The sequence below is a fragment of the Numida meleagris genome, chromosome 1 (assembly GCF_002078875.1).
Source record: "Numida meleagris isolate 19003 breed g44 Domestic line chromosome 1, NumMel1.0, whole genome shotgun sequence".
Lineage (NCBI taxonomy): Eukaryota > Metazoa > Chordata > Aves > Galliformes > Numididae > Numida > Numida meleagris.
This window is the reverse complement of record NC_034409.1, coordinates 22,352,447-22,370,257: the sequence shown is the minus strand read 5'-3', so window position 1 is coordinate 22,370,257 and position 17,811 is coordinate 22,352,447. Positions and strand designations below refer to the sequence as shown.

The 17,811-nt window shown below is 39.1% G+C and overlaps 1 protein-coding gene and 1 long non-coding RNA gene across 4 annotated transcripts in view; one reads left to right on the top strand and one right to left on the bottom strand.

Annotated features, from left to right (window-relative positions):
• The window catches only part of ASB15 (ankyrin repeat and SOCS box containing 15), a 17,606-nt gene extending 6,892 nt beyond the window's left edge, over positions 1-10,714 (top strand). For both annotated transcript variants that reach the window (XM_021384789.1, XM_021384790.1), the window contains exons 2-10: positions 804-942; positions 2,350-2,402; positions 2,498-2,629; positions 3,053-3,211; positions 5,905-6,150; positions 6,810-6,981; positions 7,363-7,933; positions 8,503-8,656; positions 10,061-10,714. In XM_021384789.1, the coding sequence (XP_021240464.1) occupies positions 830-942; positions 2,350-2,402; positions 2,498-2,629; positions 3,053-3,211; positions 5,905-6,150; positions 6,810-6,981; positions 7,363-7,933; positions 8,503-8,656; positions 10,061-10,233 (1,773 nt within the window). In that variant the 5' untranslated portion in view covers positions 804-829 and the 3' untranslated portion in view covers positions 10,234-10,714. The remainder of the gene's footprint in view (positions 1-803; positions 943-2,349; positions 2,403-2,497; positions 2,630-3,052; positions 3,212-5,904; positions 6,151-6,809; positions 6,982-7,362; positions 7,934-8,502; positions 8,657-10,060) is intronic.
• On the bottom strand, positions 10,126-17,811 carry LOC110392550. 2 transcript variants are annotated; one of them, XR_002434472.1, is made up of 3 exons: positions 16,986-17,811; positions 16,572-16,682; positions 10,126-10,203 (listed from the first exon to the last, which is right to left on the bottom strand). It is a non-coding gene; the product is annotated as an uncharacterized LOC110392550 (long non-coding RNA). The 2 variants fall into 2 exon arrangements; XR_002434471.1 differs by lacking the exon at positions 10,126-10,203 and adding an exon at positions 10,433-10,570 and having other exon boundaries at positions 16,986-17,809.

The following is a 17,811-nucleotide window of genomic DNA, read 5'->3' as shown; positions in this document are numbered from 1 at the left end:
CAGAAAAGCGCTGTCTGTTATGAACAACATAAAGGTCTGTTCTTCAAAGCCAAAACAAAAGAAAAGAAAACGTCCTTAAAGTGGTGGGGCTTTTTATTTGTGGAAGTTTTTTTTTTGCAGTCAAAGTTGGCAGTCGAGAACAAAGTTGAATACTTTTTCCTTGAGAGAAGGAAGTGTGTTTTTAATTCCTCTTCAAATTGTCCATCCTTGAAGTTTAAAGCCCGTGCCACGGTTCTAACGCACACTGAAAGAAATGTCAGTTTGTACTGCTGGGGAATCTGAATCCAAGAGATGTTTAACTTATGATACGTTATATATTTTGTTCAGTGATGTAAACTCCCTCTGTTAATAATTCTAATATGGTTTGAGTGTTTTACTTTTTTGTTTTGGTAATTTTAACGTGTTTGTGTTCCTCGCGAATGCCTATTTTTGTTTAGGAATCATTCCTTAGGGAATACTTTGTTATTCGCATGTATATGGAAATCATGTATTCACTGATTTGAGAACTGTCACTTTCTAAAGAGGAAAAGTATTTTTTATGGTTCACACATTGTCTGGTATTTGTAAATAACAAATGCAGTGTGTAAACAGGAAAAGGAGCTTTTCTGAAAGGCATATCCAGGACTAAATGCATCCGAGGTTTTCTTTTCTAGTACTATTCTTTATTTTTAAATGGAAATAAACGCAACAAAATGTGAAATTAAAATAAATTGATGGAAACACTTGATTTTATTTAAAAAAAAAAAGAACCTTAAGTAGTGTACAGTCCTAACCAGTATATTTTTGTGTGTATTTCAAAATAGCATATGAATATAATTTGCCATAAAAAATGACGGATGAAAGTGAAGATGTGGTTGAAGATCTGCTCACTGAGTATGCCATACAGCTTAGCATTCAAGAATCAAATGCCAAACCACGAATGTCTTCCAGCTTTAGTGACGGGTACTGTACATTCAATGTGTCAGAGGTTATGCCATATTTTTACTGTTCTGAGATACTGATATTTAGTGCTTGATATTGTCCTTAAAGCAGTTCTTAGTTTGGCTGTTACGCATCTTGCTTAGTGAAGCAGTGCCTGAAAGAATAAACAAAATAGAAACTTGTTAGTGATCTGCTCTGTGCTAACACAATATTCCAGCCTTCCCCTGTGCACTCAGGTATGTAGGTGTACAAGAAAAACGCAAACCAGAAAACCAAAAGATGCTACAGAAGTGTTCAGCAAGAGTTCAGATGTGACATTAAATTAGATTAATTAATTCCTTTGATTAGTAAATGCAGGCTTCATCCAAACTGTGTGGGGTGATGGAAATAATCTCCCTGGTATCACTCAGGGCTCTGTGCTGGAGGCAACGCTGAGATCCAGAGCAGGCTTCTGCTCAGCTTTGCTGCCTGGAGCAACCTGTCTTCTGGAGTTGCAGAGAGGTTAAGGGAGACAAGGCTCACTTGGCTAAAGTAATACTTTTCTGTAGCTTTTTAGGGCATTCTTGTGAAAAGAGTACACATGAAACAAAAGCGAACTTTGTCTTAGCAGAGAGGTTCTTTGGCAATAATCCCATAAATACATATTGTAGGTTGGTTTGACTCAGGGCTGAAAGGGAGATGTAGAACTGTAACTCTGGGAGCACTGTTAGGTTTTCTTCATTTCCTGTGGGATCTCATGAGAATTTGACTCAGAATTTGTCAGAGGCATTTGCTGGAATCTCCCTTTTCACTTGGCTGCTCCTTTTTTTCTTTTTAATCTAATCTAGTTCTTAAGATGCCCAATGCACTAGCAGAAACCAGCATTTAACTTATGTTTCATGGAGGTTTAAATAATACTGTTAAAAATACTGTCAGTCGTTTTTCAGGGAAAATGGTGTCATTGACATCCTCAAACTTTCCTTCATTAACAAATATTGACATTCTGATGCCATCGTGTTTTCATTCGGTACCTAAAGTTCCTGAGTCTGAAGGCCTCGTTTCTGTACTGTGTGGCAAATACACCTTTTTAGTCCACACCAGAATTCTTTACCAAATTAAGAGATTTGTCAGAGCAGTTCTCAGCTCCTCCTAGAAACTGCCACGCCAGGGGAGGATAGGGGAAGGGACACAAGGCACGTGCATTGGGGGCTGCTCAGGAAGCCAGCCTGTGGCAGGACTTGCACTTCCCTTGAGAGCTTTGGCTGCTCTGAAGGTCTGTGCTACAGGTGTAACTTAAGAGGTCACAAGGCTAACGGGGACTATAGATGATATATTCAAAGGACATTTGGCTCAGATGAGAACCTTATGGAAAATATTGATTAAATAATGTAACGTATTTACTACTTGTTTCTATTTTCTATTTTTTATTTTCTGTTCTTTTTCGGGTAGTTTTGTGCCACCTAGTGAGGAAAACAGGAAAATTGTAGCAGCCATAAAGCAAGGTAAAAACCCTACAATAAAACTGTCCCTTTGCAAAACTGAGTTTTCCTTACAATGTTTTTCAATTGCATCTCACTTATCTATTGAATTTCTTAAGGTCAAATATTTGGGCTCCAAGACCTTGTGAAATGGAAATATGCCTTGGATGAAGCTGATGAAAGAGGGTGGTTTCCTCTGCATGAGGCTGCAGCTCAGCCCATTCAGCAAATACTGGAAATTATTTTAGATGGTGAGTAAATGAAGATGTCCCATGAGACAAAGGAAGTGGCAAAGAAACACAGAACAAATTAAACAGACGTGGACAACAACAGGCTAGAACCGATTACTAAAAAAGAGTGAAGAAATCCTCCACGGAGCACCTCACATATGTCATTTAAATATCAGGCAAATTTTATGTTTGGGACGTTACATCAATTTACACTTACAAAGAGCTTGGAGTCTTATTTAATGCTTTGTTCAGAATCCCACAGATTAAACAGAGCAAAAATGAGTATTCAGTATTCAGTCTGGAAGTGCAAGGTAGATTAAGATAAACATAATTACAAGCAATTTTCATAAAGACTTAGCATTTAAGGACTGCTGGTTTACAACTGTGTATTAACAGCCTTATGCTTTAATTTCGTTTTATGTTTTCTCACTTTCTTACTTCTAGCATCTTATAAAACAATGTGGGAATACAAAACATCTGACGGAGAAACACCGTTAACTTTGGCAGCAAAAGCTGGCTTTGTGGAAAACGTCCGAGCATTGCTGGAAAAAGGTGTATGGCCCAACACCACAAATGACAAAGGCGAGACTCCACTTCTTATTGGTAACTACCTCTTTTCCATGTGGTGCAGCCCATCCACTCCACTAAACTGACACATCTGCTTCATCAGACTTGAAAGCTAACCCCAGCAAGGGGAATTTAGCCCCATTTCTGTGAATCCTTATCACTGTGTGTAATTCTTACTGACTCCACTACTCCATTGGACTGTATGTTCTAGCTGTTGGTAGATGAAACAAAACGCTCAGCACTTTACTGAAGTGTACTCAGTGTTCACTTCAGCGGTCATTATCCTCTAGGTGATTCTGGAGATGCATTTAAAGATAATCCTGAGAATGTGTTTGAGGCATCTTCTCTGTGTCTTCAGATGCTGTAAGGCCATTAGCAAGCTGGGCACATTTGTCCATCTTAAGGTTCAAGTCAGGTACAAGAATAAGCCATTATGTCATGGTTTTGTGATTTTTGGTTATTGGTATTCCACATCATAACATCATGTAGTGGATATACCTGGTTCTCAGAAGAGAAGGACTACTACAGTCCCCACGGTACTTTGCTCCTTTGTTACCATTTTCCAGCTGGAGGGAAAGATAGAAGCTCGCAGTATAAAAACTTGCAGATCACGAGACCTCGTCCCTTTTTCCGCCGTCTCTCGTCTTGGCAGCACCTCGCTCTCCAGCCGTCTTATCGTCGGTAGTAGAGTAAGGCCTACCTTGATTTGGGGACATTCTCTCTCTCTGTATTGGATTTATCAGCTTAAATTGTAATTATATTGTATTATAGTGTGTTGTTTTGCATTCCGATATTTTATTTAGTAAATTAGTTTGTTTCTCCTCAGATTGTTGCCGCTGTTCTTTGCTCTCAGGGCCATCTCCCTTCCCTTTTCCCCTTTCCCCTTTTCCCGGGACGTGGGCCCTTGGGTCCCCCGTCCCCTTTGTCACGGAATCGGGCCTAACGCCCGTAAACCATTGACACATTACTTTAACTTGAATGTACTTTCTGTGGAAGTCTGGAGGTTACTGAAGATTTTTGTATTTATTGGATGATTTCTTCAAGAGTAGAAAGGCATTTTCGATTTCAAAATCTACCATCTCATTTCCCTTCTTTCTCTCACTGAAAACAAGCTTCCACTGCATTTCTAAATAATATCTGAATCTAAAGAAAGCTGATTCTTTGGAAGATTTTATACTATTGGTAAATGAGCATCAGTATATGTGAGTAGCTTAGCAATTGTCAGCTTCTAGTTTCTGTTGAAAGTCAAATTTCTCCATTCTTCTTAAGGGAATAAATCTCTGAAATTAAAACAATTCTCATATATACAGCAAAGTACCATCATACAGCATAACAAACTGTGATCTATATTACAATTTTCAGTATTAAAATATTAAGTTCTATGAATTTTTGTTAACTTCCATCAGATGCAATTTATATGTTAACATTGTAAGGCTCTGAGGTTTTTCTAGAGTTTTCTTCTGGGGTGTCTTGCTTTCCGTTGTTTCAGCTCTTTTCAGTAATTCTAAGTCTACAGCTTTTAAGCTATTTTCAGCCTTTGTTTTAATGAAACTTGGAAAGAATAACTAGGGCAGATGGAAAAAGAATTTCCATTATAATGCCAATTTATTTTCCTAAATATTTCTCTATACAAACTCCTGAAAATGAGGTTTGTCAGATGTGAACTGTTTCTGTGATGCTTTTTATGTTTTTGTGCCACTTAGAGCTGAGAATGTGGATGTAGATATTGCTGTGCATCACACATTTTAATCTTAGTGAAACAGAGAATCAGGTGCTTAACACGTAATAGATGATGTTGAGAGCTGAATATCATTTAATTTCTCCTTTTAATTCTAAAACGCTGGATTGAAGGGCTCTTCACTGTAAAGGTAAATACTGGAAAAAAATCTAGTGTGATAATTTCTGCTTCCGGATACATCCAGTAATGCTTCTCTTCAAAGCAATTGTGAATAATTATGAAGACTATTGCTTTGTGAAAACCTTCTTACATGTTTAAAAGATCATTCACTGAAGTTCAATTTGCTAACCCTGTGATGCTGACCTTTTTCAGCTGCCTTGCCAGTCAGTGGAGAGATCTGCTATTCCAAAGGATAGTTGAGATGTGAAATTAGACTCTGACTCCAGAACACTGTTTTATATGTAAATAATTTGCAGGTGTAGTTACGGAAAATTTCAAACTTGGAACATCAAAAGGGCAGAACATGGGATGGCAGGTGTCAATTGTGCTTTGGCTAACAACAGCCACTGAGTACATGCTAGGATTAGAGTTACCAGATGACTAAATCACAACTGAAATTTTCTGTGGACATTGTAATCTTTGCACCAATTTTACAAGTAAGGACTATTGTCTAATATTTTATTGTTTTTATTGTTGCTTTTCCTTATAATTGATCTGATGCTGCTTTTGTCTTCCATATTCCAAACTGATATGTTTTACAGACTTTGATGGTTTAGGCAAAGTGCCTGATAAGGACTGCTTCTTATGCACAAAATAGCTTATGAGAGGCACTACTTGTGAGTATGAGCTTGAATTTCCTGTGCAGCTCACATCATCATTTATTTACCATTGAATTGGACCCCCAGATTTCTAGGATTGGAAGTCTTTTGAATTTCCTCATATCAGTACAGAAGACAAAATTTCTCTAAACTTACTAGTAATCTTTAAATTTCAAGACAACGTACTTGAAAATATAATTGTATTGTTTTTTTCCTTTTTTAATATCTTCAAGCTGTAAGAAGTGGCTCTTTTGAAATGGTATCTACTCTGATTAAACACAACTGTAGGATCCACCAGCCATGTGTAAAACGTTGGTCTGCAATGCATGAAGCTGCAAAACAGGGACGCAAAGATATTGTTTCTCTTCTTCTGAAGAATGGTGGAAATGTGAACCTTAAGGATGGATATGGAGTAACACCATTAGGTGTTGCTGCTGAATATGGTCACTGCGATGTGCTGGAGCATCTCATTCATAAAGGTATGTAGTCAGGTAAAAAGGAATTAGGCCTCTGCTCTGGCATGCACCTTGCCTGGTTGCTGAGGTATTTTAGAGTGGTAATGGAAAAGGAGAAAAACAGGAGCAGTGAATGAGAAGATTTGTTTTCTTGGAAAGAAAGGAAGTGTATGTGAGCATTCCTACACTTCCATAATTCATGTCAGAGGAGTGATAGAGTTGAGAATCCATTTCAGTCAAAGAGGGACCTACTGCTATACATGTCTTACTTTGCCTTCCTCTGTTTACTCCTGTCCCATTGTCTTATCATAGAATCATAGAATTGCTCAGGCTGGAAAAGACCTTCATCCCTTTCTTCCTTTCAACAATGTACAGAATTATATTGGTACTAATTCATGCAATTAAATATTTATTGAAATAGGCCAGAATTTTGAAAATCCTCAGTTATAACCCTTAAGGCCAAAGCAAACCTCACTCAAGTGAGTGTTTTCATACATCTGAACTTGTGTCTATACAAGATTTGTTTTTGCCTTTGAAGGCTAAGTTTGTCACAAGAAATGTTCCTTGTTTACATAAACTTTGAATTTAAATACATTCAGGAAGGAAATGTACTCTAGGCTTGCTTTTATATTGATCTGCAAATCAATTTGGATGTAATTCTAAACTCTCTATCCTTCTTCAAGGTGGTGATGTCCAGGCCTTAGCAGATGATGGTTCATCAATACTATTTGAAGCAGCAGGAGGAGGAAATCCAGACTGCATAGCACTTCTTCTGGAATATGGAGGAAGTGGCAATGTGCCCAATAAGGCAGGACTGCTTCCCATACACAAGGCAGCTTATGAGGGGCATTACCTGTGAGTATGAGTTTGAACTTCATGTTTTCTTTAAGATACAGTATGGCTCAAGGTCGCATTGAAGAACACTGTTAAACGTGAAAATGTAGAGACCATTTATATTTCAGAAATGGCTGTGTTGCATCTACTTGAATCAACTTATTAAAGTGTTATTTTAGCAGAAACAAAATAGAATGTAAGGTATACTGCTTTAGAGCTAAGTGAAATGCACTGAAACATCTTAAACACAAGATCCCATTTGATACTGCCCAAACAGGTGCTTCTGTGTTAGGATTTTCTTGTGTAAAGTGTCTACTTGGTAAATTAGCATATAGCTGTGTGATGGTCATTTTCTTAGTGCAGCGGAGTGATGTCGTATTAATTTTCTTCACCATTTTTTAGGGTCCTGAAGTATCTCATTCCAGTCACATCCCAAACTGCAATCCAGAAAAGTGGGATAAGCCCTGTTCACTCAGCTGCAGATGGACAGAATTCACAGTGTCTAGAGCTCCTTATTGAAAGTGATTTTGATGTCAATACTGTCTTGGATGATCACATTTCAAATAGTTATGATGATGAAAGGAAAACTGCGCTCTATTTTGCTGTTTCTAACAATGACATTCTTTGCACTGAAATATTACTGAAAGCTGGTGCAAATCCAAACAAGGATCCTTTAAACTGTCTTCTTGTGGCAGTGAGAGCTGGTAACCATGAAATAGTAAGGCTGCTTCTATCTTACGGAGCAAACGTCAATTGCTACTTTATGATGGTTAATGATACGCATTTTCCCAGTGCCATCCAGTATGCCTTGAATGATGAGGTGATGCTAAGGCTGTTGCTGAATCATGGATATAACGTGGAGTTGTGTTTTGACTGCATGCATCAAGATATCTTTGGAAATTCTTTTGTGTGGTCAACTCCAGATGAAGAGATTCTACCAGGGTGGACTTCTTCTGTAATAAAGGATAATCCAGTAAATACGTGCCTTCCTTCTTTTCGCTTTCTTCTTTCCATTAGCCAGCTTTAAAAATTCCACATTCTTGTAGAGAATTAAGCTTAATATACTTACAAAATCCTTTTAAAACAGCCTAAAAAATAAAACAGCCATTTTTCATTTTGACTCTGAGATTGAGGAAAATTATTTATGTAGAGTGCTTTAGTTTGATGCCTGTATGTTAGCGATTTAGTAGGGAAGATTTAAGAAACTGCAAATCAGGATATTGTTATTTCTGTTCCTATCCAAACCAATGGAAGGGATGCAATTCCAAAGAGAAATCACCGTTGAACAAAACAGTGCTGGAAATTATAGCAACATTATAATGGCTATTTGGACTTCGAGCCTGTCCAGAGGAATTAAGAAATCACAAAGGTTAAGCATGGAAGCAAATGTAAAGTAATTTACATAGGCATCCATTTATGGCTGTTAAAGCTCATTCCTAATACTTTGTTTTAATTACCTTTTGTAATTGCTTTAAAATGTGTCATTTTGGCATTCCCCTGCACATATTTTGAAATTATTCTTTGATGTGTTTTCTCTTTCAGTTCTGTGACTTTATTGCTGTTCCTTGGTTGAAACACTTAGCAGGAAAAGTTGTTCGTATTTTTATAGATTACATGGATTATGTTCCTCTATGCACAAAAATTAAGTTTGTTCTAGAAACACAGAAGGAATGGACAGAGATACGTCAGATATTGGGTAAATATCTAACTTCCAATTAATTATGTTATGTTTTATTATAGGAGATTTTAATTGCTTTTATCAGGTCATATTAGTCCAGAATTCAATAGCAGTACAAGTGTGTACTAACTTAAGAGCCAGGTTGTACCTGTCATCCATTTCTCAGATCAAGACAGATCTTTACCTGTTGCCACTGGTCATAGTTAATTGGACTGGAATATGGTAAGTGTGCACCTGGTGTGCACCTTACCAGTCTATTAAGGAATGTCCCTGTTGTGTGGGAAACCTCTTCGGTTAAGCAAGACCATTGAAATACTTCTCATACTCCACATGAAGCTTTGTAATGCTGATCATTGCACAGCAATGAGGCACATTTTTTATGGAGGAATACTGCTGATAATTCATCCTTCTTTTTGCTCCCTTGATCTGCCAAGTCTATTAGTCATTCAAGGATTATCATAAGAGCATGCTTTAGATACTATTATGTTCAAGATGAGAGGTGTTGACAATGAATGTACCATCAGAGTGTACCATCATTTCCTGATTTACGAGATATACATCTAGAGTTGCCATTTAGTAATTAATACTTCTGTGTATGCTTTCTCTTCTGAAGCTCTACAAGTTAGCTTAGATCTTCTACTGTGGGTGGCACCAGAAATAGGTTTCATTCACCTTAACTTAAAAAAATTGGGAAATCTATGAAAAGCTCTATGAAATCAAATTTTATTTGATTTTTGTTTGCAGTTATTTAATAGAACATCAATTATAAAGGAGCATAACATTTAAATTTTAATCTGGTATTTAATTTTATTTTGATGTTTTATACTGGCATGCAGAGTCTTTTTATTTAGTGTTAGTGTCATAGGCACATCAAAATAATTTGGTTGTCTTAACTATAAGCATAACAGGTATGTTGAAAAGTGTTGAAGTGCTCAGGAAAGCTAAGTCAAACCAAAATCTAAGCGATATAAATTCTGGTAAGAAGCGTTGGTTTAGAAGATTCAGCAGATTGAAGCACGGTAAGGTCTGGTCCCAGTGCCTTATTTATAGAGCAGAAACAGAAGTGCCAGGTCATTTGCACAGCTGGCTTCAACCTGCAATTTTTTTCAGTATACACATAGAGAAAGGAGAGATCATGTATCAGTTACCATTGTTTGCGTTAAATAATGTCCGCTTTAGTGACATAGTACAGTGTGCGTATTTCTAAAAAGTAGGAATATAGTGTTAGGAGAAATCCAAAGGAATTTTGATTAATATCAACACGTAAGATCACAGTTGTGAAATAATAAGACGGGTATTTTATTCAGAAGTGGCAAAATAATGCCCCAAGATAGATTTTGATATTAGTTTTATTAGGGCAGTCAGTCATTGCTAATGACATATTGTTTTTTTCCACTATTTCTCTCTCACTGTTATTTTTAGATAACCCTCGCCCATTGAAACATCTGTGTCGTCTGAAGATACGTAAACTCATGGGGTTGTGGAGACTCCAGAAACTCTCATCCATGAAGAAGTTTCCACTTCCACCAGTTCTGAAGAACTACATCCTATATAAAGAATATGATCTGTATGGAAAAGAGATACATTTAGAATAGTTTTTAAAAATAACTGTGCACTATCTGTAATTTCTTTATTATTTTTTACTATCTGAAGATTTGCTTGATGTTTTATATACGTTCACAACATTCTACTATTTGTTGTAATTAGTTCTTTTATGGGAACAAATTTTTCTTCAAACCTAGTATTTCTTAACACAATATTGTACTATCCAAATCTAGGCTAAAATCACAATAAGGACACTATAATAATTATGTAGAAAAAAATCACTCTGAATGGGAATGTAGACGAATAAAAGGCAAAAGAATTTTCCTGATAGTCTTCCCAATGATGATGATAAATGTACGCTCCTCTCAGCTTGTGGCATGAGTTTATCTGGAAAAGAGAATAAATGCCTAGTTTAACTTGGTAAGGAGAATTAAACCTCTAAATGCAGTTCTCTGATGTGTAATTGGCAGGAAATACAGCACATTTAATATCTGGAAAATCATTATTTTATTATAAAATTCTCCAAACACTTCCAAAAGTCTTTTTAGCTGTTTTTACCAGTGAGTGTTCCCAGGTACACCTGCTTGTCAGCACAGTGTGTCAGTATAAAAAGTTTTAATACCTGGCAAAGACAAGGGACTTCAGGCTTTTCTAAAGAAAGAACAGATTTTGACTGACAAACCAGGCAGGAAATCAAGTAGCTTTTCTTCTTAGTTGAGAAATGCTACAAAACTATAATTTAATCATGATTCCTATGGAGTTTTGTCAGATCATTTCTCAACCAGACTAAACAAGACCCTTAGTCACATACTGTGATGGACTTGGCAGCATGTTTCTGTGCATGCCTGGAATAAAACATATTTGATTAAATATTCTTTATAGTATTCCATTAAAAGTGGATTGCACTTTTCCTACACATGCACACACAAGATCAGCTGGAGCATCCTTTTACCCTGTTTCTTAGGCTGGCTTTCCATGTTCTCCAGAGCTGTGTGTGATTGGCATATATAACTTAACACCTCAGTCAGAAATGGGAATTCCACTTCCAAAAGCAGATGTATCAGTCACTTGTGGGTCTGTCCTTTCTCACAATGTGTTTACGGGATAAAATGGAAGAAGTGAAGATTATTGGCTGAGGACATGGAGAGGGTTTCAACAGAAGGCTTCGTTGTTGCTTCTGCTCTCACTAGGGCTAATACTCATCTGAGTTTCCAAGACACATCCACTGTTGCTTTGCCAGACATTTTTACTCAGATAAAGAGAAAGAATTTGGTGATTTGTATGAAATCTCCAGGTGTCTGGCAGACACACTAGGCCCCTGGCAGGAGGATGTTCCAGGTGACTGATGGCTCCACACATGGCCTGAGGCCGAGTGCTCGATGAAACCAACATGGCTGTCCGCAGGCAAGGCTCCCCAGGCCAGTGCATCCTGGGCACACCACTCCAAGTGTATGTATGCTGCATAACCTATATGCTGATTTCTCTGTGTGGGATTTTCTAAACAGAAATATGGGCTTAATAAGCCTTAAATAGTGGTAGTTTCAGAGAATCCAGTGACCACAACGTGCATCTGAATAGTCACATATTTGATACAGTATACTGCAACCAGCAAAGGAAACAAGATCAAATGGGCTTTAGACAGGATGTTTAAAACCCTTTCTGTGGCTAGAGCCAAATTCCATTAGTAATTTTAGTTCATAGACCAAGGTTTATATTTAGGGCTCTATACATGCCTCAGGCAATAGTTACATCGCCTCTGGCATCAAAGCATTTAGCTCTAGGGCAAAGTATTGCCTGAAATGTTTAAAATATCATGGACTACTCCCTAAAATATCACTAGGTAAGTTAAAAGGCCTTATTGTGCTTATTTTTTTAACAATACATCTGAGCCGTTTTTGTTATTTGTCAGCCTGTTGCCACAATACTCTGGCGTAATCCCGTTTTAAAGTTTTTCTTTCCCTCAACACTGAAGATGCTTATTTATTGAAGACTTCCCCCTCCCCTCAGATGTTAAAGGAAATATAACATTATAACAAAGCATCTGGAATGCCTCCAAGGCATCTGTGATCTGAATGGAGAAGTGAGGGGCAAAACTGTTTTAAACGGAATATGAGAGGAGATCTATGGATACAGAAAGGAAGCTATTTAGTCTGCGCCATACTTTTGGCGAAGTTAGGAACTGAACACAAGCCTTTTGATTCCCATGTTTTAGAGCCAGAGCATTGAATACTTTTGTGGAGTTGAATATGTGCTAGTGAGAGCAGGAAATGTGTGAAAAGAAGTGAAGGCAGCAGCCCCAGCTGAGAGAAGAAATTACTAAGAAAAAACGACTCCTTTTTCTCCCTGTTTGGATACTGATTGAACTTTTTTAATGCTGGGTTTTCATTTTCTCTGCTATTTGGGTGTGTCTCATTGGATGTTCCATTGCAACCCAATTCAATGGCATGTCTACCTGATGGGCGACATTGGCTAGAAGTAATTAAATGCCCTGGCTTTGATTCAGGCATGCTCTGGGGGGGTAGGGACTCCGATCAGTTTGGGTGTAATGTTTGAAAGCAGTGATATCATTTGGTCTCTGTTTCTCATAAAATCTGACACAAGCAGCTGCACCAGGCTGATGAGCTCTTCGAGAAGCCAGACATTCAACTATGCTTACATCAGCCTTTGCAGCACCAGTGAGATGGACTGTGTAGCTGTGTTTTCATAGCTTGGTAAAGGACCAAACCACAGCCATGAGTTATAGGACCAGCTATTCCCTTTAGAGACCATAACATTTTATGTGCCTTCCATAAAACTTCCATGCACTGGCCACCATCTAATCTTGGAAGCTGGCAGGGCAGATCCTTGCTCTGGATATCAAGTGGTGGACAGTTTTACTCTCTGCAGGTGTCAGTGATCTGGCTTGGGCTCTTCATGCCTGAGCTGCCTTTTCTCAGATTATTTCTGATAGCATGTGAGCCATGCATGGAGAAACTGTCACAAAGTAGTGCTCTTTTGTGTCTACCTTTGGTTAGGTAAAGGGATTTTCCTAACCTTTATTTGACATAGAAAAAGGCTTCTAAAATAGCCAACCATTTAGCTATGGTTTGCATGGAGAAAACTGGTGTAAACTCATGAGCACTTATCTCTGTACTAGAACAGGTCTCATCTCTGTAGGCTTGTCCAACACTCCCTTTAATATGAGCCTGGTCATCAGTCTCTTGACCTTACCTCTGTCTTCTGTGTAGCCTCTCTGCTGTACTCGGCCACAGCTCTAGTCTACCTGCTGAGTGAGTCCATTTAAAGCCTTCCTCCCACTTTCTACTTTTGTTTTTCAAATGAGCCTTAGCTCTGACAGATCTCTGCTCAAGAAGTTGATATTAGGAAAAGTAATACCGGCCAAAGTGAATTTCAGCCTTAATGGCTCTATTCTGTCTTGTTCTCTCCCTGACCTTTCCACTGGAAATCATTTGTTTAGGATGCAGGAATTAAAACTGGAATCTTGCCGTTCAAGTTACCTACAGATAATGATCTTGATTAAAAAACACACGCTCTGTCTCCAAATACTCAGAACAGTTTTCAAAGAAATCCATTCTAATCCTTTACCAGTACAAATGCTGAATAAATCAGAAGGAAGTAAATGGGTAACTGCATCAAATTACTGTTTAAATATTTAAAGATATATATTGCAATGGGAAACATTTTCTCTCTGGAGTGCTCCCTTAAGTGTCACTCACAGCAGCAAAAGAGGTACTTAAATCAGGAGAAATATTCCCCGGGTAACTTGTGTTTTGTGGTTTTCCTGAGAAGCTGGAAAAATACATCGTTAGTAGCTAAAAGGCTGGTATGGTAGTGTAGCTCTGGTGACATGTACAAAGTATTTAATTTCATTTCCAAAATTCACATTTTCAGTAGAAATCTCTACAGTTGATCAAGTCTTAATGCAAAACCATTGACTTTCCTCTGCATATTGTGTGCATGGTGGATACAGTGCCCAGAATTCCTGGGCCTTCATCATTAATATGGCCTATTTACAAATAGACATAAATAAAGAAAACAAAATAGAGAATTTACTTACTACTGTCGCTTGTATTTCATTCCTTATTATTTACATCATTTGTTTATATTGCTAACACACCGTTAAAAATACTCTGACATAAAAATAAGGAAATGCTAATTATAGAAGTACATGTGTTGCTCCTTGAGTGTAAAGAAGTAGAGGTGTTTTTTTAAGTCCGAAAGGCAAATGGTAGGTTTGGCTAAGCTACACAGGAGAACTGGGCCTATGGCATTCAACAAAGGATTAAATCCATGCACTTTCTAGAATTACTTAAAATGTAATAGCTACATACTCTCATCACATATGACTTATGGTATATTTACAAATGCCATATGTATTGTAAGGCTTACAGTGGCAGATGTCATATATTTTATCATGTTTTGGGGAAAGAATAGTTTGACTACAGGTGCCTAAGTAGCGTTCCATTGAAACTAAAAACTGCTTTATGTTTGTGTTCAAGAGCACCTCTACTCCTTTCTCTGCAATACAGCGCCCTCTGCTTCCTGCCCCAAACCACTGAGCAGTATTGCCCTGTAATTCTACACAGCCTGAACTTCTGTACATCAGTAGTGAGTGAAATGATTTCTATATATAGCTTGTAAATCTGTCGGCAATGTTTGTAAAGCACACCGAGATTCTTTGGGAAAGATAGGAGCAGCTATATGAAAGCAAGAGCATTAGGATCATCACTGTGTGCAAAGCAATTTATCTTTTTTGGTTGGCTAAAACTGGCACTGGGGAAATGGACACTCACAAGAGATGTGGAGAAGAGCTCACTTTCAGCAAAACCATGGCGATAATAGTTCATGCTGTCAGAGATAAGCAGGTTCATCACACCTTTTCCTTTTTTAATCAAAGACTGGGGAATTTGTTAGTCCGGAAATGTTTTTATTTGTACCCAGATGAATTTTTTTTCCCTGATGCTTCCCAGCAGTCAGGTTCACCTCTTGAGTCCCCTTCCAAGATGCATCCTTGCATGCTTCCCATCACCAGCACTACCAGAACCCGTTCATTTATTTTCTATGACTTTGACATTACTATGACATGTATTTCTACGACTCTTATGTCTTCAAGATAAGCACAAGGCAACCCAACACTCCTGCCACCAAAATGCATTAGATTAGGGGTTGCCCCATGGCATGGTGGTATGTGATGTTCTCCAGGCTTCTGGTTGCCTTCCCAGCAGCTGATACTCCCACCTGCTGTTTTCAAAACGAATCTGAGCAGCAAGGCAGTCCATGTGCACACATTTTTGAGTGAAAGCTGATCATTGTTTGTGATGGGTCTGAGTTGTTAAGCTACAATCAGGACCTGGAATCTGCCCTCCTATTGGCCTTAGGGTGTGCTGCCAGGGGTCAGCAGGAAAAATCTGTCATTGAATTAGGTTGTGGAGCCTGACTCCTGAGCAAATGCTGCTTTTGATTCACAGTCGTCTTTGAGCTCATCCCACATTTATTTTTTTTCCCCAGCAGAGCTGAAGGGAAAGGTCTTTTTCTCTCTACAGACTCCCTGTTTACAACAACACCAATAGAGATGATGGACAGCAGAATTATCTGGCATAGAGAAAATCAGCTGAAAAATTGTTCTTTCAAATACCTTCAAGTACATGCTTTATCCCATTTTCAATGCTGATAGCACTGTTAAATGTAGGTGATGACACATCCCTTTCAAGAGCAGCACGGTGTGCACACTTTTCAAAAGTAACACTGGTCTCTCAATAGAAAGAGCTACAGCTTGTCCCATCAGTCTGCCAGTCTGGCAGTCCTGCTTGGATGCCAGGTGGCTGACCCTTTGTCTTTTCTGGCCATTTGAATCTGCATTCCACCTGGACCTGCAGAAGCAGTATAAGGAAATTGAGATAGATATCTCTATATACATATATATATATATACATAGGGGGAGGATGGAGAAAGGAGTGTGAGGCAGGAGAGGGGTGTGGGATGAGGGGAGGGAAGGAGAGGCCAGGGAAAGGAGGCATGGAAGGCCACAGCAGTGAGGAGATTGGGAATGGAGCCTGGGGGCCTGCGGGAGGACTGTACACCAGGGAAGGCACTAGGTAAGGAATAGGGGTGCAAAAGAGGTGGGGAAAGGCAAGAATGCACAACGGGAGGGAGCAGGAAAGCCCGGACATGCTGTGGCTGCATTGTTTTTAACATGCTCTATGGCAACTGGACCCATTCCTGCAGCGTGGGCTGGTGTCTCGATACAAGCCAACGCATCTGTCTGACAGGCCATCCTCAGGAGCTGTGACTGAAATAGCCAGCGTCCTGGGGACAGGCCATGTCCCACGCCTGAGGACAAGGTTGTACAACACTCACTGTGATTTCCTACCGTTCGCCCTCTGCTCACCAGACTGAAAGTGAAGTTTAAGTTGTGGATTTTGCCTTGGTTGAGGATGCATACTGCCCATCTGACATTGCCCTCTTCCGTTCAACAACTGGGCCAACAAGTTATGGAAACCTGTGAAAAGCAGAACATTTCCTAAGCCACTACTTGAAATACATAGATCACTAAAAAAGTAATTCCTCCTACTTATTTCCACAGAAACTACAACAGATACAGAGAGCACAATATCACTATTTGATAGAGCAAACTCTCAGCCACAAAACTATTTTTCAACATAGTCACCACCAGTAGCTATGTGCTTACTCCAGCAATGAGCAGAAGCCTGCATGCTGCTCTTGTAAATATCTGCACCAGCAGAGGTGACCCAATGTTTCACAGCTGCTATGATGGCATCATTACTAGAAAAATATTGCTCACACAGTCCATCTTCCACTGGCCAGAGAAGATGGAAGTCAGGAGGTGCCAAAACTGGACTACATGGTGGCTGTGGTAGGACAATCCAGTCAATATTGTCAATGTGCTCCACAGTCTTCAAGTTGGTATGGGGCCTGTCTTGTGTTGCAAGAGGAAGGTTTTCTTCTCTGGCCTGTCTCTGGAAGTTCAAGACGCACTGTAGCAGTCAGAGTTGATGGTTTCCTGGTGTTCCGGGAAATCCAAAAGGATTGCCACTTTCACATCCCAAAAGACAGTGCGCATCACTTAACCCACTGAGGGCTATGTCTCAAACGTTCTTTTTCTTCAATGGGGAATTCATCTGTCGCCACTCCATGGACTGCTGTTTTGACTCGGGCTTGTAGTGATGACACCACATCTCATCACTGGTGATGACACAATCCAGGAACATGTCACCTTCAGACTCGTATTGGTTCAATAGATCCTAACAAACTTGGTGTTCTTTCTGTTCCTATGTGAGCATTTGTGGGACCTACCTGGCACAAGTTTTGCAATATTCCAACATTGCCACCATAATTTCCAACAGCATTGAAGCCAATATTCAGCTCTGTACACAATTCCCTGGTCGTAATCCGCTGATTGCCTGGATGAGCTGATGGAGACACTCTTCATTTCAGGTGTGACAGCTGTGCATGGCCGTCCAGAACATGGCTTGTCTTTCATGTCACTGTTGCCAGTGCTGAAATGCACCACTCACAGTCTTGCTGTGCTCACATCCCATGTTTGTTCTCTATAAATGTTCAGCATCAACTTAACTTATGTCAGTGGGTGTGATTTTGTCAGTGGGGGA